The 23,501-nt window shown below is 39.4% G+C and overlaps 2 protein-coding genes across 4 annotated transcripts in view; both read right to left on the reverse strand.

Annotated features, from left to right (window-relative positions):
- Window positions 1-2,955: 2,955 nt before the first annotated feature.
- Window positions 2,956-8,938, reverse strand: ddx5 (DEAD (Asp-Glu-Ala-Asp) box helicase 5). 2 transcript variants are annotated; one of them, XM_059348160.1, is made up of 13 exons: window positions 8,782-8,938; window positions 7,431-7,611; window positions 7,200-7,296; window positions 6,901-7,034; window positions 6,732-6,797; window positions 6,505-6,646; window positions 6,259-6,419; window positions 5,984-6,156; window positions 5,762-5,872; window positions 5,592-5,653; window positions 5,449-5,508; window positions 3,882-4,103; window positions 2,956-3,704 (listed from the first exon to the last, which is right to left on the reverse strand). In XM_059348160.1, exons 1-13 carry the CDS (start codon window positions 8,832-8,834, stop codon window positions 3,292-3,294), a joined length of 1,875 nt encoding a protein of 624 aa, XP_059204143.1. In that variant the 5' UTR covers window positions 8,835-8,938; the 3' UTR covers window positions 2,956-3,291. The 2 variants fall into 2 exon arrangements, with proteins under 2 accessions (XP_059204143.1, XP_059204144.1); XM_059348161.1 differs by having other exon boundaries at window positions 3,541-3,704; window positions 3,869-4,103; window positions 8,782-8,937.
- Window positions 8,939-11,154: 2,216 nt separating this feature from the next.
- The window catches only part of smurf2 (SMAD specific E3 ubiquitin protein ligase 2), a 72,205-nt gene continuing 59,858 nt past the window's right edge, over window positions 11,155-23,501 (reverse strand). For both annotated transcript variants that reach the window (XM_059347629.1, XM_059347628.1), the window contains exons 13-19: window positions 22,461-22,564; window positions 22,106-22,220; window positions 20,487-20,665; window positions 19,136-19,394; window positions 18,212-18,413; window positions 15,816-15,891; window positions 11,155-14,988 (exon numbers count right to left, since the gene is read on the reverse strand). In XM_059347629.1, the coding sequence (XP_059203612.1) occupies window positions 14,889-14,988; window positions 15,816-15,891; window positions 18,212-18,413; window positions 19,136-19,394; window positions 20,487-20,665; window positions 22,106-22,220; window positions 22,461-22,564 (1,035 nt within the window). In that variant the 3' untranslated portion in view covers window positions 11,155-14,888. The remainder of the gene's footprint in view (window positions 14,989-15,815; window positions 15,892-18,211; window positions 18,414-19,135; window positions 19,395-20,486; window positions 20,666-22,105; window positions 22,221-22,460; window positions 22,565-23,501) is intronic.

Here is a 23,501-nt window from a genome sequence, read left to right on the forward strand (position 1 = left end):
AGTTAAATGAAAACAATATTCTGTACTTACATTTCACAGGCCATTTGCCATGAAGGACAATGTTGCTCCATGTTTGTTGGGTGTGTAAATAAGCAACTGTTTACATACAAGTTCATCATAGTAATTAAAGGAACAGTGTGTAGAATTTGTGTAGCAGTACCTAAAGTAGCCGTCAGATAATGTAAAAACACAAAAGGGCCTCTCTAGGTCATATTTTAATTTTTCCATATCATGGATAAGGACCTACCTGCTATGTAGCTATGAAGGGTTTATTCCAAGCTACCTCAAACACAAAAATTTAGTTTCAGGCGATTCTACACTTGCACATGTAAACATAACTGATCCTTTGCTAAGCCCCACCCCTTTGTTGTTGGCCGCTGTACTCCATCATGCTGTCAGAGTCACTAACTGACCCCCTTAGGGAACAACATTGTTCCTGTGAAGTGAGTTAGGTATATATAGGGCTCTATTTACTGTTACAATCATTAAAAAGCAAACGCAGCATGTGTACGTTATACAATCAGTTTACCTTTAGTAGCTTAATTTAAACCAGTGGTGGAATGAAACTAAGTACAGTCACTCAAGTACTGTACTTAAGTACAATTTCGAGGTATTTTACGTGAGTATTTCCATTTTATGCAACTTTAAACGTCTGCTCTACTACATTTAGAGGCAAATATTGTACTTTTTACTCCACTACAATTAGCTGACAGCTTTAGTTACTTTTCAGGTTGAGACTTGACAATAAAAACATGATCAATTAAAAGTGATTAGACTTTTTATTTAATTAAACCTCATAACATTATATTAAGAAGTTAGAATGAGCCCTGCCTTTACAAAATTAAAGCGCTTACATAAAAGCACCAACAAAATTACTCTGATAATATATTTGGAATAAATATAACAATCTGAGTGGAGCCATTCTGCATAATGAGTACTTACTTTTGATACATTAAGTACAATTCTGTATACTCCTTTAAATGGTGATGGAAGTCAATGTGACAACCACAAAATTAGTAGTCAGCCATTGCAGGTTAAATGATTCAGTGAGCCATTCTTACTTAATATAGTGTAGAGTGCATATTGATACAGGGCAATCTCAGAAATACAAGGTATGTGCTAGTTCATATTTTAAAACTCCAGGTTAGACTTCAGATATTGATATTGGTCCAATTAAACCAAAATGACTATAGTTGAACATTTATAGCTTCACAAATGTTGTATGAATTGAAAGTTTTTCATATGTTTTCACCACTGGAATTACTCACAACCCACCTGTTTAAATTCCACATTGTGCAATCCATGTGAGATAAGCATGGTTCGCCCACCTCTGATCAAATTTACCTTCAGTAAATCATGAATAACCTGTGTGATTGCACAGTGCGTTTTTCCCCTGAAAACAGAAGAAGTTCATACAAGCTCAACATGTTTTTATGCAAATGCAGCTGTCAACAGCAGGGTGTGGCTGTGACATATCTGGATGGAGAAAAGAGAAGCAATTGACTCATAAAGCGCAAGATAGTATTTACAGAGCGAGCGTTCCACACATACTTCCAGGTCATGGTTCTGTAAATATGTGGAAAGCTATTTAAACCAGCCGCACCCTCAGCACTCCTGAGCAGCAGGTACTGTTCAGCCACAGATCTAATCTATAATCACCAGCCGCTGACCTGTGACCAGGTTTCACTCCTATTATATATAGTTGTGTAAGGTGGATCCGTTTTAACACGTGAGCCCAGATCCTCTCAAGATTCTTCTTTTGTACCAATTGTACCAAATCCATAGGCTCAGTGGCCCAGTGGTAGTTTATGCATGTGTTGTTGGAAAGTCTTCAAGCTCAGTAAGAAGTAGGGATGTCCTGATCGCTTTGTTTTGGAGCTGAACCTAACAGGAGTCCTTTAATATTGAGTGTCTGATAGTACAGGAGCATCTCAATACATTAGAATATGACGGAAAAGTCCATTTCCAGTAGTTCAAGTCAAATAGCCCCAACCAAGTATTGAGTCATATAGATGGACATACTTTTCAGAGGCCAACATTTACATATTAAATAGTTTTTAAAATTGGTCTTTTGTAATATTAAATTTTTTTGAGACACTGAATTTTATAAGAAATTACATTAAGACATGAAATGTTTCATTCTGTGGGTAATGGATCTATATAATGTGTTATTTCCACTTTTTGAATTTAATTTCAAACTTTTCTATGGTATTCTAATGTATTGAGATACACCAGTAGTTACAATAAATCTTATAGCATTCTTCACAAAGAGCAAAGGAATTTAAAGGTTAGCAGGATATCTGCTATGGAAATACCTGTTTTGCTGCTTTAGTTTCATATGTAATGATGCTAGTGTCATAGGTTGTAGTAAGGATGAATGAGACTGATGGGAAATATGGATGTTGTATTCAGATAAATATCTAATTTATCAAATTACAAAGCAAAATGCAATCATACAGACTCCAGTGGACAGACAGCAGTATAACCTAATTCATTGACATGACTATTTGAAATCTGATCATGCTGCATGTAATAAGTTTAAGATTTAAATTTTAGCCAATGGGAAATTGGCATTGAAACATTATTGTTAAGATGCCAGCCCTACAAGCCATCTTTCCACGTGATAGGCACGAGACAGACAGGGAAAACTTGTTACCAATCCCTCTGCTGCTGGGACACACAAGGTAAGAAGAGTATGAGGGAAGTTAAAGTACATGGCAACAGATTAATTTCCATTTCTGCTACATATGTTTTCAAAACAGGAGACAGTGCTTACTACATATTTCAATATAGTAATAGGATATACTTCAGTCATCCAGTGACTGCTACTTCTAGAGATCACTGTGCTGAAAGTTTGTGAAATATGACCCCTGCTGGACAAAAGAGGTAGTACATGGAACATTTTTCCTCAATGTCAATCACTAGTTTTTAAGTGAAGAAAACACAAACGGCAAGTCTATTTTTATGTTTTATTTGAAAGATCATGCAGTGCATTTCCAAGTTAGGAGCTTAACATCACTTTCAATGGTACACATGAAAAACCAATACATCTGTAATTACCTAGTACAAAACATAACTAAACATTACTGAGGAATGTAACAAATTAAATAGTAATAGGAAAACAAGTGTGCAACACCACTACCGCTGCACTGCAGATCTTAAAAGGCTTGATACGAGGTTCAAGTTGTTTTGTAACCCTGTTGTGTAAATACAAAAACTCTGGATTAAGTGTCAAACTTAAAACAAGACAAAAAAGCAATAAATTACTTCTTTCAAGTGTATTGTGTGAGTTTACTGAGAGAACTGAGGAGGCATGGGGTACGGCACCAGTGGTGGAGGGTGCTGCTGTGGAGCCTGTGCCTGGGGGAAGGGGAATGGGGGATGACTTGCACCAGTCTGTGCGCCACCCTTAGGGAGAGCAAACTGTTGAGCCTGGAAGTTCTGGCCTCCGAAGGCTGCAGTTTGGTTGTTAAAGTTGGACTGTCCATTACCGTTGTAGCTGCTTCCGCTGAAGCCATTGCTGCTGCCGTTGGTACCGCCCCCATAACCTCCATTCTGTGAATTTGTGCCAAAGGCTTTATTTGGTCCGTTGTCAAACCCTCTACCGTTGTCCCGGTCCCTAAAACTGCCAAAATCACGCCTTCCAGAATACCTATCCCGACGGTCATCTCTGTAATCACCACCTCGGCCGCCCCTTGAACGACCTGGAAGAGGAAAACAAACTTTAAGACACCACTCTTTTAAAGACAAATTTAACCAAAAAAAAAATGTGTTTGAGATACAGAAATGCATCCACTTCTTAGAATAAATAAAGGACAGCGGCAGGAAAAGAGTGGCTGGAATTCACAGCACAGTTTCTGTATCTCACCAATTAGATTTACCTCCTCTGTCTTCCGCCATTTGGAGGAGCTTGGGGTTGATTGCCTGGTTGGCTTCGCGGAGCACAGCGATGAGGTCACCGGCCTGCCTCATGTTGTTTGGAGTGAAGAAGGTGTAAGCTGTGCCAGTCTTTTGGCTACGAGCTGTTCTACCAATGCGGTGGATATAGTCCTCAGAGTTGTTGGGGTAGTCAAAGTTGATGACAAATTTCACATCTTCAACATCTGTAAGATTGTGTTGCGGTGTGGCATAAGGGAAAAGGAGGACAGCACACAAAGACGTGCGCCAGCGCCACCACAACAACCAGATCAAAAACAAAAAAGCCAAGTTAGTGTGGTCATGAGGTAGGAAGGGCAGGTAAATCCATAAAGCTGCAAAAGACTAGTATTAGTCAAAACTACAGACAAACATTTACTCCTTGGGGAGACTACGGTGGGAAAAGAGAAACGATGCACACTCCATTGGATTCCAATCCAGTTGGATAAAATAAAAACCCTCCCCTCTTGAAGCACTGCTAAACCACCCTCAGAATGGATCAGAAGTCTTACCAGTTTTGGAGTATGCATTCACTAGTCCATTCCCATTGCAGCACACGCCCTACATATTGTCAAGTGACCCACAGGTGTCTCTATAAAGTAGGGCTGCTATGCACTCTACTGCCTCCTAGTGTGCTTGAACTAGCACTTAACCAAGGTCTCTTTGTCACTCACGAGATGCTCGCTTAAAGCTCACACTGCAGTGTCTCTTGCCAAAAAAAAACCAAAAATGTAGATCTGAACCAATTTGCAGGATGCCTACAAAACAATGCATCCCCCACTCTCGGCAAGGCAAAATTATTCCAGACCCAGTGCTCACTTGATCATAATGTCTCTCGTTGGCAGGTCTCGACATGACTTTGAAACGCAGGCGAGGGAGGAGTGTGAGCTTGGATTTTTTCCAAGGGTGTCCAACTAGCATGTCCCACTGTCACCAAAAGCGCCAGTAGCCATGTCATTACAGAGGTGAAGGTATAATCGATCGGACAGACTGCTCTTCCGACAGAAGTTTAGAAACTGCAACGTTAACGCCACCCATGCTTTACAACGAGTCTTCGCAACAGAAAGCACCTTCCAAATGACTCAAACAGCTTGCAATGCAGTGCCCAAACGTACATGCAAGACAATAGGAGACAGTGTAGCTGGGCTTTGAGCTGGGACAGTTACAGAGCCTGGGTGTGTGAAGCAGTCCAAACCATTGCCAGAGAACAGACGAGCATATGGGGGAGGAACTGTGGCCAGCCCTCAACTCGCCCCCCTTTTTAGGCAGGCCAGCGCGTTATGCTGCACTTGGGCCTGGTCACCTCTGTATATCTGCGCGACTGGGAGACCCGTGCCTCGCCAGTCAGGACACCTCCAAGAATCCTCCTTCCCCCTCGGGAGACCTGGGCTTGTCATGCCAAGTCCCTGCCATACAGACTGCTCCTTCAGGTCGGGGAGAAACTCAGAAAGAAGCAGAAGAGTTAAAGAAAGCAAATACACTTTCTTTTGGAAATACATTAAGAGTACTAAACAGTTTAAGGAGGGTACTGACCTAGACCCCTGGAGGCCACATCTGTAGCAATGAGAATTGGAGCCTTTCCATATTTGAACTCTAAAAAAAAGAAAAGAAAAAAAATTGACATAACACTTTTCTATAACAGATTAATAAGCAATTTGCTGGTGAAGCAAGCTTACCATTGAGAACCCAGTCTCTTTCCTGCTGGCTTTTATCTCCATGGATACCCATAGCTGGCCACCTATCAGGAGACAATGTTTCTATGTTAATCCATACAGGTAGTTCAGAACAGTAACATCAGTACAACAAAAGCACTAATGCGGTAAATCTGAATTTTTCTGATACTTACCCATCCCTTCTCATCCTCCTGGTGAGGTCATCACAACGCCTCTTTGTCTCTACAAAGATGATGGTCTTGTTCTCCTTCTCACTCATGATTTCTTCAAGCAGACGGATGAGTCTGAAAAAATAAACCACTGTCACTAAAACTGTACATTTTGTACTGAACTTATAACTTAAAGCCATTATGAGCACTAACAATTGTAGTTACTACATCAGACACATTACTCACTTGTTTTCCTTCTCTCCGTCATTGCAGACATCAACTATCTGCAGGATGTTGTGGTTGGCACTGAGCTGAAGTGCCCCAACATTGATCTGGACGTACTCCTTCAGGAAGTCTTCTGCCAGCTGGCGGACCTCTTTGGGCCAAGTGGCACTCCACATCAGAGTCTGACGGTCAGGCTGCAAAAACATTAACAGTTATAACATGCACATAAAGTAATGACTAATAAGGCATATCCAACGTCTGCATGTTTTTACAGTCCAACTAAACCAAAAACTTACTCTGATTTGGTCGACGATTTTTCGGATCTGTGGCTCAAAACCCATGTCCAACATTCTGTCGGCCTCATCCAGCACAAGGTAAGTGCAACGACGGAGGTTTGTCTTTCCAGACTCAAGGAAGTCGATGAGCCTTCCTGGAGTGGCGATGCAGATCTCCACACCTTTAATGGAAGAGTTATTGTGAGAACTAAACTCCTGAAACAACAAGTGTTTGACTTAAATAAAAAAATAAAAAAGTTACAATACCTCTTTCCAGATCACGGATCTGGGGTCCCTTTGGTGCTCCTCCATAAATACAGGTAGACTTCAGGCGAGAAGCTCTGCCGTATTCTGCAGCCACCTGTTGCACCTGCTGTGCCAACTCACGGGTTGGGGCAAGCACCAAACACTGTCAGAGATTTAAAAAAAAAGTGTTATATTCCAATATCAATTGATAAATATGCACTTATAAAGACACATTTTTAATAACTTACAATGGGTCCATCTCCACGCTCCAGGAAAGGCTGGTGGTTGATGTGTACAATTGCAGGCAACAGATACTGTAGAGCAAAAACATGAGTCACTTCCATGCGTGAGACAAGCATAATCTTGATCTCATAACTATAACATCACAACCACCACAGAGAGCATATGCAAACTTACAGAGAGAGTCTTGCCAGAGCCGGTCTGTGCAATGCCAACCATATCCTGACCACTGAGAGCCAGAGGCCAGCCTTGAGCCTGGATTGGTGTTGGTTCAGTCCAGTTCATTTTGTTGATCACATCCATCACATAAGCTAAAAAAGGAGAAAAGTTGTACGAGAGGCGAACTTTTTATTAAATATCCATTAACTTTCACTGCATATTCAAACATGTGTCACATGGGGGCTAAAGCCAATAGACTGGTGGACAGACTATAAAAGGGCTACTCTCTTTAATACATGTAATTGTTGTAAACTTACATGGGAAGCTGGCCTCATGGAACTTGGCAATAGGATTTGGACATTCTCTCCCCTTAACTGTAATTGTTTTGGCTCTTCTGTATGCGTCAACTTCTTGCTGCAAGATAAGAATGAATAAAGCAAGTTAGGTTTAGTGGACACAAACGATTGCATAACTGCAACACGTGTAGAGGCGAGCACATGTTAGTGTTACATAACACCTCCAAGGCCATGCTGCCCAAAGTTACATACCGGAGACCTCCGGGAAACGTCGGGATGCTGCTGGTAGAAGTTTTTCTCAAACTTTGGGAGCTCGTCCAGGTTCCATTGTTTCTTCCGGAGACGTTCACCGGGGTTGCCGAACTTTCCACCACCTCCTCCTCCACCACCACCTCCACGGTTGCCACCAAAGCGAGGAGGACCGCCGCCATAGCTGCAATATTAAATTAACAGTTAAGTCAAAGAGTAAAGTAAAGTAAAGTCCTTTACTGCAGTGACAACAGCAGTCTCATCTTTAACCCCCTGAAATCTTGGGCTAATATGTCCTTTAAAAAATCTTCACCATGCCATGTTGGCATCATGTTTTTTTTGTGTTACCTCACCTACATGTCCTGATAATTAATGTTTAACTGACTTACTTGATCAAAATGTTGAACCGAAAAGAAACAAAGGAAAACATAAAATCTGATCTTGAAAATTATATTTCAAAACATAATTTTAAATCTTGTAAATATGAATACAGGTTGCAAATATTACATATAACAGGTAAAATGAGGATAACTAGTTCTATATTTTTATATTAAACAATTGACATTATCTCCAGTTTTTCTTGGCCGAATATAATCCAAAAATATGGTATGGAGTTTCAAGCCAGAACTTTAGAGGGACGCTGATGGCAAGACTCAATGTTGCTTCATTTTTATGTCTTCAGGTCATGAAGTATTGTGCCGGTGGTTTCATGGATTCCAGAGGGTTAACTGCGTCATTCTTTGAAATTATATAGCTGCCGTATACTTTCCAACCAGTAGAGGAACAATGGAAAGAACAGCCGGCATTTTGTATCCGCATTCATGCCGCCACATGGCGAAAAGCCGACTAGCCAGCTGTATTAGCTGCTCCCTCCGCGCTGGAGAAAATCGCATTTATCGTTCGCCACGGAGCGAATATCAACAACTACTTCACTTTATTATGAGGGGAGATTAATTAACAAAGCCCTCTGTCGATATTCACACCCAGTATTGTATTTTATTGTTTCCAGTGGCAGTTAAAAATAAAGCCGCGTTAGCTGCCGTTACCATGGAGCTAACGGAGAGCCGCTGTGCCGGGGCACGAGGCCAAACTAGGCCTCGAGCCAGAGACAACGGGCCCGGTTCACCGTCCGGACCTACCGCGGATTAATACAGCCATCCTAATCACTGCCTTTTAGATCGGTGTGTTCTTCACTTGAAGTTAAACAGTGACTCAATATGGACAATCACGTGTTCTGATTTCCTAAAATGTAACACTATTTAGATACCGGCATCGTTCAAGTCTTGTCAGCCATTACTGCCGATCACACGAGGCAGAAACTCATAAAATATATAATTTAAAAACGGTTACTTACCCTCTGTCTCTATCTCTGTCTCTGCCGCGGTCTCTGTCGGAATATCCAGGCATTTCGTAAACTATTAGTATAAATAAAAAAAGATAAATATGCTGTGGTTTTCCACCGACTAAAAACTCGACCGGCAGTGATGCTGAAATGCCGGTAATGTAAAAATGAGGCCCGGTTTATATAGCAAGAGGAAGTCCCTCTTCCGATGTATTCATCCGCCAAACGGAATCCAACTTCAGCTTCTGCCGACTGACAACATAGACCCATTTAAGAACAGCGAAGCCCCAGTATAACATTCAATATAACTCTTACTGGAATTTCTGAAAATGAATCCGTTAACTTTCCAAATAATATATCTTATACTTTATGTCGAATCAGTCCGAAGAGCAGAAACGGTTTTTAAGTACATACAAACATCGTTTATTTAACGGCAATTCCTAACAATATGTGAAACTATGTTTTGTAATTTCTCTTACATTCAGTTGTTTGTTGGTGTTTTCTTCTGATACATTGTAATTAATTCAACAAATGTTGGCGGATGGATATGTACCAGACAGAAACTGGTAATCCGGCTCTGACTCCACTTCCGTAATATTACGGTAAGTGACGTCATCGGGACCAACCCAAACATGAAACACTTGAGACTTTTTTTCTTTTGTATTTTTTTAATTAGACCAAATGTTTCCCACGTGATGCATTTTCACCTTGACTTCGGTTGAAATAAGTGGGCAAGCAGATGTTAAGGTAATGTTAGAGTTTTTAGAATTAATTTTTGTTCAAAATGTAGAAAAGAGTATAAGCAGGGGTTTTTTTCCACAAGAAAATCAACAGAAGTTGGATGTAGAATGAAAATCAAGTTTGATGTGGGCTGCATCTGAGCTATAGGTGGACCAAAAATATTAAACTTTCATTGAGAGAAGGGGTTTACTCATCAACTGTGTTTCAAAAGTATTTTGTCTTGTATGATAAAAGTACTACACCATCAAAACACAATAGAAAAGGTGTATTAATTCTCCATGAAAGTGGCCTAAATAATGTCAGAAAAAAAACACAATAGTTCTATGCTTTGCGTGTACATTTTTCTTCGCTGCAACAGACCAACTCTTTGATTGATTACACAGGGAAACCTGACAGTATGAATTATTTCAGAGTCTAAACTTATCTATCATCTTTACAGTCCATGTAGTTTTCAAGACCTCTGTGTAGTATGATGCATTTGCATATTTACGAAACAACAAAATTGGTACTTGACACCTATTTTCAAACAGCTTCATTCATTGTCATTTTACCCCATTCCCCTGCCCCCCTCTTAGCCATCTGCCAGACGTTTTAATCCAGAGTGGTATCAGTTGGTGGTCGGGGGACGTGACACATTCACATGTAAAGCACAAGCCTTAACACCCCCCACTTGACATTTATTATATGCCAGTATAGTACTAACTATCCCCTGATAAACTGCTTTATGGAAATAATTGCATTACCAAAGGACCTGTTAGAGCTGTGGTAAATAATAATTTAGATGAAAAAGCTTTTATGACATTTGCAGTGGTGGAAAAAGTATTCAGATTCCCTTACTACTAAGTGAAAGTACTAATACCACACTGTGAAATTACTCCACTATAAGTAAAAGTCCTGCATTCAAAACTTAATGAAGTAAAAGTACAAAAGTATCAGCATCAAAATGTACTTAAAAGTATCAAAAGTAAAAGTACTCGTTATGCAGAATGGACCCACTCAGATTGTTTTATATATTCTAAATATATTATTTGATTATTTGTACTGATGCATATATGTAAGCAGCAGTTTAATTTTCTAAAGATAAGGTTCATTTTAACTACTTAATATACTGTTATGAAAAAAACATCCTATCACTTAAAATTTATCATGATTTTCATGTCAAAAGTAACTAAAGCTGGCAGCTAAATGTACAATATTTACCTTAAAATGTAGTGAAGTAGAAATATAAAATTACATAAAATGGAAAAACTCAAGTACTGTAGTTCAGTAAAATATTGGGGTACTTTAGAACTTTATTAAACTGGTCACATAGTAATTAGTTCCCCAGACAAATACTGAATTTGGAAAAACTGCTTTCAGTTTCTCTGCTGCATCTACCTAGAACATCTTACAGCAGTCACTCAAACTCAACACAACTATAACTATGGGCCAGTTTAAAATTATGATAACCAATAACTGCCTTTCACTGTAACTGTTTTTAATGTTTTTGCATGTGTTTTGTCTGTGCTGTTTCAGGGGTTGCTCAATGATTACTCGAGAAAATAAATAAAGGATAAATGAAAATGACTTGTACTTTACTTAAGTAAATGTACTTGGTTACATTACACCAGTGGACATTAGAAACAAAAGGACAGGACATATATGTGTACAAGGCCTTACATTGTTAGACAAAGGCAAGTTTAATTAGAACTAATTACACACAAAAATAAAATACTCTTACAAAATGATAGTGTTAACATACATCAAATTGCATCAGTCAGCTATGAGAGATATAGTCCTGCTAGTGGATCATGCTATTTTAAAAAAACAAAAAACAAAAAAACAAGAGCGGCATCTCTCAACTTTGACTACGTGAATAAAAAGTTGTTCAATGAGAGGCAGCTACAGGGCAATGCTGAGCGGTGTAGTGTAGGAACAGACAGTAGGGCCATCAGCTTGTGCACTGGACTTAAAGGCGAATGAATATCTGTTAGAGAAGTCACCATTAAATACACACGGCGACCTCCTTCTGTTTGTGTGCAATTCCTCTTTTCATTTTTCTACTTAAGTTAAAGATAAATTACAGGTCGTTTGATCCACATATATGAACAATATCTTATTACTGTACAAAGCACCATCTGAGGACACTTCACTTTGCATACACTTGTCCACATAAAAGAATGAAAATGAACAGTTCATATTTTTTTTTTATAAGTGTATGCAAATTCTAAGAACAGTCCACGGTCATAGAGATTGCTAGACAGGCAGCGTCTTTTGAAAACATTCAAGAATTTCATTTTTAATCGTAGAAAACAATCCCCCTTTCTCTAAATAAAAACATCACTGATAGGACTGTGTAGCAGGCTGAAACAGGATTCATCTCATTCAGTTCCCTTTCAACCAAAAGCACATATGGACACATGCAACGACTACTTTAATGGTCTGCTGTGGGCAACAACAAGACTTTTCAACAACTTACAGGGAGAGTTTGGATTTTAAAGTGGGATTGTATGAGGTACTTATCCATAGTTGGTATTTTACACACAGTAGATATCCTGCTGTGCTCAACATATAAGACACTATCAGTAATATACTGAATTTACCTGGGGAACTAAAGCGGTTTTATGCTCTCGTCAAAGCCACCAGAGTCCCATGACAAAAACAGTCATTTTACCTTGTAGAAAAAGGTCACTGCTGGTCCACCACTGCCTCAAGCTTTTAGTTTGTTTGTGTTATTGCTTGACTTTGATGTTTTAAAGGGTTAGTTTGCCTTCACCAAAGTCACACAACAACACAAACAAAGTAAACAATTGAGCCAGCAGTAGACCATAAAACACTGTGAGGTAAAATTACTGTTTTGTCAATGGAGTTCGTCAATCGGCTTCAGTTTCCACTCAAACTTAAACACGGCTGTCTGATGGCAAGGTATAGAACAGTAAAATTATTTAATATAGTCATGGAAAAATATATTAGACCACCCTTGTTTTCTTCAATTTCTTGTTCATTTTAATGCCTGGTACAACTAACGGTACATTTGTTTGGACAAATATAATGATAACAACACAAATAGCTCATAAGAGTTTAATTTAAGAGCTGATATCTAGACATTTTTCACAGTTTTCTTGATAATAACCAAAATCATTACCAAGAAAACCATGGAAAATCGATATATACCAGCTCTTAAATTAAACTCTTATCAACTATTTTTGTTGTTATCATTATATTTGTAATAATATTATATATTATTTTTTCCCATGACTTTATCATACACTTAAACAGATACTGATTTTTAATTTTTTTTTAGATGGGCCTTTTTTTGGTGGCTAAAATCTGTTTTTCTGCTGCCCCCATCCAGAGCAGAACATTGTTTAGCTTCTGTGCTGGTTCTTCAGCCTGCTTCTCAAAACTGGGGGTACGTGGACCACCATCTTCTCTAGGTTATTCATTCATTCATTATCTTTAACAAGCGAGAGCGAGAGGCGGGGTACACCCTGGACAGGTCTCAGACTATCACAGAGATGACACATAGAGACAGACAATCAGGTTCTCATTCACTCCTACGGGCAATTTAGAATCACCAATTAAACTTAAGCTGCATGTTTTTGAACTGTGGGAGGAAGCCGGAGTACCCACGCTGACACGGGGAGAACATGTAAACTCCACACAGAAGAGCTGCAGGCCAGAGCTGAACCAGCGAGCCTCTTGCTGTTCTCTAGGTTCTACACTCACTGTGGAGAAGTACCTCTAACAACCCCACTTCAATACATCCAAACTATCCCTCTAACATTAAGGAAATCAAGACACATGGTCAGAATTAGTTTCTCTTCAGTCGTCAAATCAAAGGACGTTACAAACTACATATGACATCTCCTGAGAATGTGGCTACCTAGAGCTCTTGATTACTGGGAAATGTTTTGTGGCCACAAACAGGTATTATGAGCATGAGTAGTGTAGTGTGCACTTTAAGCAGTAGTATGTCAATGAGTAAAGTTGCCAATAGAAGACAAGCGTTAATGCTATTTAGCACCACATGGCTAGAAGGTAGTAAGGTTTTTTCTTTTCTTTTTTGACGACAACAATGTGAAGCCAGCACAAAAAACAGATGATGATGGACTTTGGACTATTCTGAACAGAATACCATTAGAAATTAATGGTAGGTTTCATGCTAGTGACATTAATATAGTCCAGCTACAAATGGCAAAGTGTTAAAAAACGGTTATAGTAGGGAAACATCACACCACCACATGTAGCCCCAGAGTGAAATCAGTAGAATTTTAAAGGGTCCGCTCAATATTAGCAAAGGTTCATTCATTCAAAAAATGCATATGGCACTCAGAGGAATTGAGATTTTTTGCTCTTTGAGACATACCTCTCCTGGTACAATGTGAGAAAGGTTATGTCAGGAAATAAACCACAGCATTCTTAAGTGAAATTCAGTCAAGCTTAATTCTGTTTTCACCAATTGTCTCGTATAATTTAAACAGCAACACTTAACATTTAGAGATCTTATTTTTCTGAAACGATGGATAGGGGTTTCTGAAATATAACAGCAATAAATTATATATATTATATAGAATTTTATTGTTTCTTTTGCAATTTTCCCTGTTATATAAAAATAACACATTTCAAGCTATTCATTCATGTATTCATTTTCAAAACAAAACTAGCTGTCGAACGTGTGAAATAGTGACATTTTTGTGGGAATGCAGCGCTACGTGCAGAGGTCCCTGCTGCCGTCTTTGGAGAGGGTTGTAAACAGTCGGGCTCTGCCTAATTCAGTCTCCAGTCTTCTCATCTGCACACATCCCTGTTCTCCAGCCTTGGCGTTACCGATAGCCCCGATGTGATCACTCTGAGGCACCAAAACAGCAAGAGTCATGCACACTCCGCATCCAAATTTAGTGTTTCCAAGTGGTTGTGGGAACCATTAATAACCCTGTGCTCTAGCAAACAAACCGGTCTCGTTAATGTCGTTTCAGAGTGGACTGACCTTGTGATCTGCTTGGTAAGATGGAACATTGCTACATGGAATACAGTCTATTTTTTAAAATGCTAAAATGAACTTAGAAAAAAAGGGAAGAGCCAGCAAAATGTGCAGGTTCCACGAGTTAGTAAATAGTCTGAGTTATTAGCAGCTGAAGAGATCCTTTTCAATTATACAAAAAGACATAAAGGAGGGCTGGAGGGTCTTAAAAAAACCCCAGAGTCAGATGACATGTTGTGGTCTTGTCTGCACAGCCTCCCTTAGCTTGGCCACATGTCCCCGGGAAGTGTGGGCGCCCCTGGGTGAAGCAACTGTGGATGACTCCCGTCTGAGTGGATTGATTTGTAAGGGGAGGCTCATCATGGCCAAACCGTGTTGCTTCTGGTTGTTGCTGAGCTCTGCCTGCGTCACCGACTCATTCTACAGCGAAGCCGCACGTCTCCTCGATGGCAGTGAGCAACTTGTCGTACAGTTTGTCATAGTGCTCGTAGGGAGGAATGTCGATCCGGTTGAAACTGGGAAAAAAGACGAAAAGAACAGATTTTAAAATCATATTTTTTAATCTGAATCACTACACTGATGAGTAACTACAGCAAACATTAGAGGTGGGGGAAAAAAACCATACAGCATAGTATCGCAATATTTTGCGTGGCAATATTATATCGATTCATGGCCTCAAAGTATCAAGATTTAGCGTTCTGGCGATCGTAGTGGGCTCACTTTTAGGAATATACTGGAGATACTGGTATCATATGAAAGATCTCAGAAATCTATAGGCACCATGTGTTAGGATATTGTGTCGGGAAATTGTAGAAATAACGCAAAGTCAGGGTTTTTTTATGTTTCATTGAAAAAAAATTCAAAGCAGTGAAGCTTAAATTTTTTGAAAGTTTGATAAAATGCCGCAGTTGTTGTCGTCCATACATGTTTGATATCAGTTCAGTTCAGTTTGACTGAATACTTTGTTGGTCAGTCTGTGGGTTTGACTCTCATTGTGGAGAAATAAAAAGACTGAAGTGAGATGAATACACTGAGAATTGTCTCTTATGTGACAAAACAATTCTTGAGTGAATTTAATTTTGTGGACACAAAATGCAGTTAAACAGTTAAATCGCAATATATCACCATATCGCAAAATGCTTTAAATCGCAATAATATCTTATCGTGCCTCAAGTATCGTGATAAAATCGTATCTTGGGGCCTCTGCTGATTCCCACCTCTAACAAACATAAAAGTATTTAATAACACCCACTACAAGGTTCAGCACTATTCTCCCCCTGTATTAAAGGCAGGTATCATATCATAGAGTGTGAAAATGTTACAAAGCTGACAGTTTCCTCACCAGGTGTGGGCTTTGGGCAGGTTGTTGGTGCTGGCATCAATCTGGTGGATGGTGAAGAGCCGCGGGCCAGCAGCACCTGTGTAAAAACAGTGAGTTTAGTAAGAATGGACATTCACACACCTTTACACAGCAAAAATCTCTCTTTGAAGATTTGATTTTCCAGGTTTTCAGACTCAAAATGTCAGTGTAATATTTTCAGTTGGTTCAGTGTAAAAAAAAAGTCAACTAAAAAGCCTAGACTGTTGAAATTCAGATGCAAAATCCCAAGATGATTATCAGGAAAGGGGATAAATAATGCTCCAAAGTTTGACTAGATTTAGGTGAGAAAGAAAATTTGCATGGCCATTTTTAAAGGGTCCCTTGACCTCAGAGCCTATTGACATTTGAGTTTAATGTCTTTCTCTTACAGACATGCTTACTTTGTGCTAACCCAGTCAGTTTTTTCATGCAGTATAAATTGAAAACCATTCTCATAAATAATTATACGTTTTCACCTACTCTAAAATGGTGTATTATATTTTAATAATACTGCATACTTCTGCATTCTGGGATCCCTAAACAGTCGAGCCCTTGTATAAATTGGATATGCCTGGAAAGCTGAGGAAGGGATTTTTTTGGAGTTTGTTTTAGCTCTCGAGTGGCAAAAAATGGTTACATTCTGCACCAAATCTGTGTAACTAATGGTATCAAAACAAAAACTCCTGCAACACACTACTAAGCTTGAGAATGGCCTTCACATACTTCTATCATAATGTTCTAAGCCTTTACATACTCCAAACCTTCAATGTTTGAATAGGCGCCTATCCAAAACACAATGTTTATTACATATTTATGACTAGGAAAAGTTGAATCAGTGCTGAGCCTCTCAGATTAACTTTCAGGATCCCAGTTTTCAGATGATGTACACCACTTCTATGTGGCATCTAATGTTGATCTGCTATCTCCCTTTAAAGATCCCCTGCCCCCCCTAAAACTGACAAAAATGAGGGTCTTAAAGATTAAATCTCATCCATGCGCTTACAGTCCTTAGATCTGATAAAGCTGCAAATAATGAGCTGACCTACATCTTGAGGTCTAGGATAAACAAAGAAACCAGGGATGGGAATAATAAATAGATGATCAATTAATGCATTTGTTAAGAATTTGGTGGAATTTTTAATCAATCTGTGTATATTTATATTTATATATATATGTATATATTAATATCAGTACTCACTGAACTGAAACACGGCTGTGCTTTCAGTTCTATGGCTGTACATGAATAAGCCAATGAGCTGAGAATTAAGTTGGATAAAGCTACAGTTTGCAAACTGAAAGTTGCAATAACAATAATAAAATACAGAAATTATTAATTTGAGCAAAACTAGCTTACTTTATCAAACCTTACTAGCATGAATTACTGTTTAATTTGATCCAAAACTTATTTAAACACAAAACACATTTAAATATGAAGATTCCTGTGAAAACTAACCTCATGTCTCTTCGGGGGCTAAAACATTAAACATTGAAATCCTTGATGTTATCTTTACAGTATCACCTCACTTGAGTTAGTTTTACGATTGACAGGAAGTCTGTTTTTGTCCTTTCAAAATAAAAATATCTATGATCAAAACAGGCTTTTGCATAGCACCGTATAAATATATCGTTTATTTTTTTACATACTGGAGTATGTATTAAAACATTGCGATTAATTGGTTCATTGATTGTTAACGTTATAGATAATCGAGTTGGCAGGTGAACATTATTGACGAACTTTCTTTGTTTAGTGTTTGAGGTCCAATCCTTTTATTTCATTAAAAGTACTGAATGGGAGTTGGGGCTCTGGGAGCTCAGGGAACGTGCCAACAACACATAGTCGTGTACAGTATCTCGATAAGAGCACTTCTAACTGAGCTGACTGTGTTCCTGTACTGTAGCCATGTGTCCAGCTCTGAGATGTTTTGACCAAGAAAGGAAGGCAGTGTTATATAAGGTGTGTAAGGCCGCTGTCTGCCTGTGGATCACGGTGTACTCCTCATGCCTGGGTGCTCTGTCTCTGGGCAGCTCTGTCTGCCAGGACGGACCCACTGAACCGCTGCAGTACGCGCACACTCAGGGTTCATCTGAGGTCGGAGAAACCCAGACACACACAGGGAGAAGCAAAGAATCCCAAACACCACGCTAGACTGTTGACAGAGGCTGTGAATGTGGAGCACTGCGTTTGTGCAACAAAAGGAACAGTAAAGACCCCCACACCTTTATGGATCAGACATCACATTAACATTTTGGACCTCTTTCAGCTGCATGACCTGGCTGATACTTGCTCACTCTGGTCTGATTCCATCTCACAAAGGAGGCAAGTCGCATAACAATAGACACATTAACTTATGCAAGCTTCACATCCTGGCTGTGTCTACCTTGGAGGGCCTTGAAGCCTTGCAGGGGAACTCTGGAGGAGCCGGTGACGAACTGCAGCAGCCGGGCTCTGCGCTCCTCGTCGAACGACTCCACTGCTTTCCAGAACCATTTGACGATGTTGCTGTCTGGAGTGCAGTGTTTGAGCCGCGTGTTGGACTTCCAGTCGTTGATGTCGATCTTGCCCAGGCCACATACAATCAGCTACAGGTCGAGGGAAGAAATAGATTCTTTTATTTAGAAGTGCTGTTAAAAATTAATAAGATTCTATCCACTAATAGAAATAACGACCCCTTATATCTACTACTCGGCATACCTGATTTGTCCATCACCGACAAATTTAAAAGAAAACTTCATCAAACACTTGCTTTCTGTGCTAGAAAGTGTATTCTTTTAAATTGGATGGCAAAGGGTGATACTTGAATATGTTGGCTATCTGACATGTAGACTGCACAGCAGGGATGATGTTTTTCGTAAAACATGGGAACCCTTTTTGTCATATATTGGTTTGAATATCTCTACCATTTTTGCAAGAGGGTTTGTATCGTAGCTGAGAATGCTCTGCCTTGTAAGTGACATCCTACCGCTTAATTGATATGGTTTTGTTTCTGTTTACCTTTCTTTGATCATGTGAATGTATCATGCATGGTAGTGCACACTTGGTTTGTTTTACTTGCTTATCCTATTAGTGTAGGATGACTCCTGAATCTCTCGCCTAAGTCTGAATCTAAATATGTATGTGAGCCAAATGTATGTTTGTTTGTTTTTGTCATATGTGTCCCTTGCTTTGTCTTTTGAGAATTTAATAAACACATATTTTAAAAAGAAAAGAAGTGCTGTTGAATGATTTCCATATGCTGGGCTAAAAGTTACCTGGAGGTAAAAATCAAGCACTATGACTGTATCAAAGAGATAAATTAAAGTACCTCGAGCTCCTTCTCATCGAAGGCCTTGAGCAGGTGCTGGGGGATGACCTCGTTGAAGCCCTTCTGCAGAGCCAGGAACTGGGCCTCTATGCCTCGCAGGAAACGCCAGTTGACGTAGAGCCGCACGTACTCTTTCTTGGTGTCCTGGGTGACGGGGATGCTCTTACCGTTGGGCTTGAGCTCGTGTTGGATGATCTCTCCGTAGGCGTTGTGTTCTACGCAGAAGGTGTGGTCCAGCACACCTGTGATGTCATTGTCCCTGAAGAGAGAAACATTTGAGATATTGTTAGAAGGATGAAAACATGCTGAACACATGACTAGGGACCACTGACAGAAGAAATATTCAAAAAAACCCTGCTGTCATCGAAGTAGAGAGACATATTTATTAGATAAAACAGGGTTTGTACAACTTAGATGTACATAAACCAAAACTTTCCAACCTCTCTCAGCTCTCATGATTATCAAATGCTTGCTAATTTCCAGAGTAAAGCATCAAATAATCTGGCATAAGAAGCCAGGAGATGAAATGATCCTGGTGACAGGATCATTTCATTTTAAATATTAAAAGATTTTTGATTAACGTGTGCTTGTGTTGATGGGAGACCAAATTATGAGGAAAATAGTACGAAGTATATTCGAATTCAAGTGAAACAAAAAAAATGGCATTTCCAAGATTGTATGAATTCTCACACTAAAATGTACTTTTTGTGAAATTTAGACTAAAGTTGCGTATTTTAAAAACTTGGAATGTAACTAAGTACATTTACTCAAGTACTGTACATGAGTGCAATTTTGAGGTACTTGTACTTTACTTGAATATTTCCATTTTATGCAACTTTAAACTTCTACTCCACTACATTTAGGCAAATAATATATTTTTTCAGGTCAAAATTTAACATAAAAACATGAAAAATAGAAAAGTGACTAGACATTTTATTTAATTAAACCTCATAACAAGTAGTAGTTAAATTAAGTAGTTAAAAGTAGCTCTATTGTTACTAAATGAAAAAACTGATTACATAAATGCATCATTACAAATAATGTAATAATATATCTGGAATATATAAAACAATCTGAGTGGAGCCATTCTGCATAATGAGGACTTTAACTTTGGATACTTTAAGTACATTTTGATGCTGATACTTTTGTACTTTTACGTTTTGAATGCAGGACTTTTACTTGTAGTGGATTGATTTCACTGAAGCAGAGACAACTGCTTTGTTGTACTCATAGAACAGTGTGTGACTGTGCACAGCATAACATTGTGTTTGATAAGTTGTAATCCAGAAATGGTCTTCCACAGAAAAGTCAATACTGTGCTGACTTCTAAATAAATGTGTGTTGTACGTACAGGATCCACACGAGGCTGTTATGCAGGTCAGGGTCCACAGACTCCATGTCGTCCAGGGTGATGGGTTTACCCAGCAGCTGTTTGTAGAAAGGCAGGGTGAAGCCTCCGTCTATGTAGTGGCCGTGGAACACTGCCATACCCATGATGCGACCGACGAAGTGGAAGTATGACAAGTGCTCCTGAGGGGAGAGGAGACATGTTAGGACAGTGGTGAGTTACCAGCAGAACCGACTGTTTACAGTGTGTTTAACCAGTGAGTTCTCCTTTCACAAACCAACCGATCCTACATGATACGACCATAAACAACCGAACAGTAGAGTCTAAACAAGTCTGTCACAGGATCAGGCCTGTTGACTGGAGAGCAAAAGTTCAATCAACAAACACACAAAGCATTAATGTTGTGTAAGAGAAGGCAAATTGATTTAAGTCATCAGTGTCTGCTCCAACTACTTGGAGGCTGCTTGAACATCACGGACATATGCTAAGTCGTCAAAAATAATGAACTACAGCTTTGGCTTACATCGACACACACTCTGCCGTCATTCATTCTGGCTGCAATCAGACTGTTTAACAGCAGCACCATATAGTACAGCACTGTTTGTTCCACCAGGTCACTTTACTGTTTTATTTGCACTAGATCTGTTTACATCCGACCACATTAGGCCTTCTGTGTATTTTTACATTATATATTTGAATATATGTATTCATTTATGTTTATACTACTACATGCAACAACCTATTTAACCTATTTAACATGCTAAAATATATTTTCTCCAATGTGCAATATCTGTATAAATGCAAAGTACTCTCAGGAAAACAAACTAACAAACACACAATATATATAATAAATGCCAAATAGCAGAAATGTATGTATATAATGTGTATATAATGTATGTATATGTCTTTTTTTTTATATTCTTTGTTCTGTCTTCTATATCTATGTGTCTGTATCTTGAGCTGCTGTGACAACTAGATTTTCCCTCTGCAGGATAAATTAAGTCATATCTTATCTTGTTATTATTATTATGCCTTAAGACATTCACAGTGATTCTGCAATGGCGTAATATTGGCATCCCTAGTCTGTGAATTCACATTGCAATCCAGCATTTCAGAACGAAGAGGGAGGAGAAGACAGCGCCGTGAAAGAACTGTCCTTCATGCCGTTTCTTACTGTAGAGATTCTACAGACTCAAGTAAAGTTCTTCTAATGTCAGACTCAAGTGAGTGAGAGGCGTGTTTTTGATGACACGTTCCACTTCCTTTTTTATTACCTGGGTGTTGGTCGCACAAATTACATACATTACATATTTTCCATCTAACCAGCTCTGCCAGTCCACATTAATCCCGCCTTCAACAGTCTCTCCAATGCAACACCTCTGTTTCTACCTCCGAAGGCGGTACAGAGCCTCGATCACTTGGTCACGAAACATTACAGAGGCGTAAATATCGCGGCCTGAAATGTCTGGCAGGGGATAGTGTTTGCTACAGGTCTAATGGTGCTCACAGGGACTACAAACTGAGGTTCAACAGAGACGGCTTGTCAATGCCATGCAATACAATTTGAGTTTTTGTGTCTGTGTGTGTGTGTGTGTGTTTTGGCAATAATGACTGTGACTCACAGGGTTGACCGCAGAGTCCGGGTTGATCTGCAGTGTGTAGATGTCATCGCGGGAGTACTGGAACAGGCCGTAGTACGGGTTCAGCATCTCATGCGACAGCAGGTAGAGCCACTCCCTGCACACAGACAGGCAGAGGTGAGGCAGGAGAAAATAAAAAAAGACTAATAATAGACAGACAATACAAAGACTGCAACAAGGGAACAGATAAAGAAGAATGAAATACACTGAACCAGACGAAACAATGCAGAGTGTGTTGTGTTCTTTGGCTCGTCCACTAGGAGGCAGACTGCTGTGTAAGAAGTGACAGAATCCATAAAACCATGTACCATGCTCATCTTTAACTATGGCCTCTTACCTGGCCACTCCTCCATAATCGAGCCCCTCCTCTCCTCTAAACTTCACCATTAGCCTTTTCCACAGATCTTTGGGCCTCATCTTCATCACCTGGCGATACGACTCCTGCAACACAGATACAAACAAACACACACTTTGTCATAAACAGCAAAGTAACAGCATCAGTTAACCACTTACTATTCCTTTTTTGAGAATTGGTGGTTGTGGGCAGTGGATGTTTAGTGGGAGATAGCAGGTCAACAATAAATGCCACATAGAAGTGGTGAACATCAGCTGAAAGCTGTGAACCTGGAGATTAATTTGAGCAGCACTGTATGTCAAGTTATTCTGGTCAAAAACATCTAATAAAAATGATTTAAGACAGTTGTTTGCTGTATTTACCCTCCTTGCTGCTGATGCTACAGAGCAGTTCTACACAAAGATAAAGGGAACAAATGCTCATTTGGGTTTCTACTAGAAGATGTTAATTTGTTAAAAATGTATTTTTCTCATATTGTGTGTCTGAATATCCTCTGTGTGAGGGTTTCGAGGTCTTCCGCATTTGGCGTCTCTGCACCATCACTGCAGCAGTGGTGGAATGACTGTAAAGGCACTGCAGTGGATCTCTCAATTTATATATTGTACTTTTGTGCCATCACAAGTCCTGGTGGCTCAGTGTCTGAATACAGATTGTGTGTATGTATCTGTGGATTGAGCTTTTTGATACTTTCACAGCATTTATATAGCACCAATACCTGCGTTATAATAAACAACATGGAAATCTCACTTTTTACAATATGAGACCTTTAAAAAGAAGCCCTTTATCAGTTTCAGTATCTATACATAACCATTTTAAAAAGGACCGCAGTTAAAAGCTAGAAAACCAAAGTACTGGGGAACTTAACAAACATTTGCTTGACTGTATGTTTCGTAAGAAATGAGATGGATGCAGCGTGGCGTTACAGAAGTCACTTCCAATTGGTTCTTTGTTGTGAGGCTGAGATCTCTCCGCCTCAATCAGTGTTCGTCCCACGTGCAGACAGCTCACAGCGTTAGGGGGAGG

The sequence above is a fragment of the Centropristis striata genome, chromosome 13 (assembly GCF_030273125.1).
Source record: "Centropristis striata isolate RG_2023a ecotype Rhode Island chromosome 13, C.striata_1.0, whole genome shotgun sequence".
NCBI lineage: Eukaryota > Metazoa > Chordata > Actinopteri > Perciformes > Serranidae > Centropristis > Centropristis striata.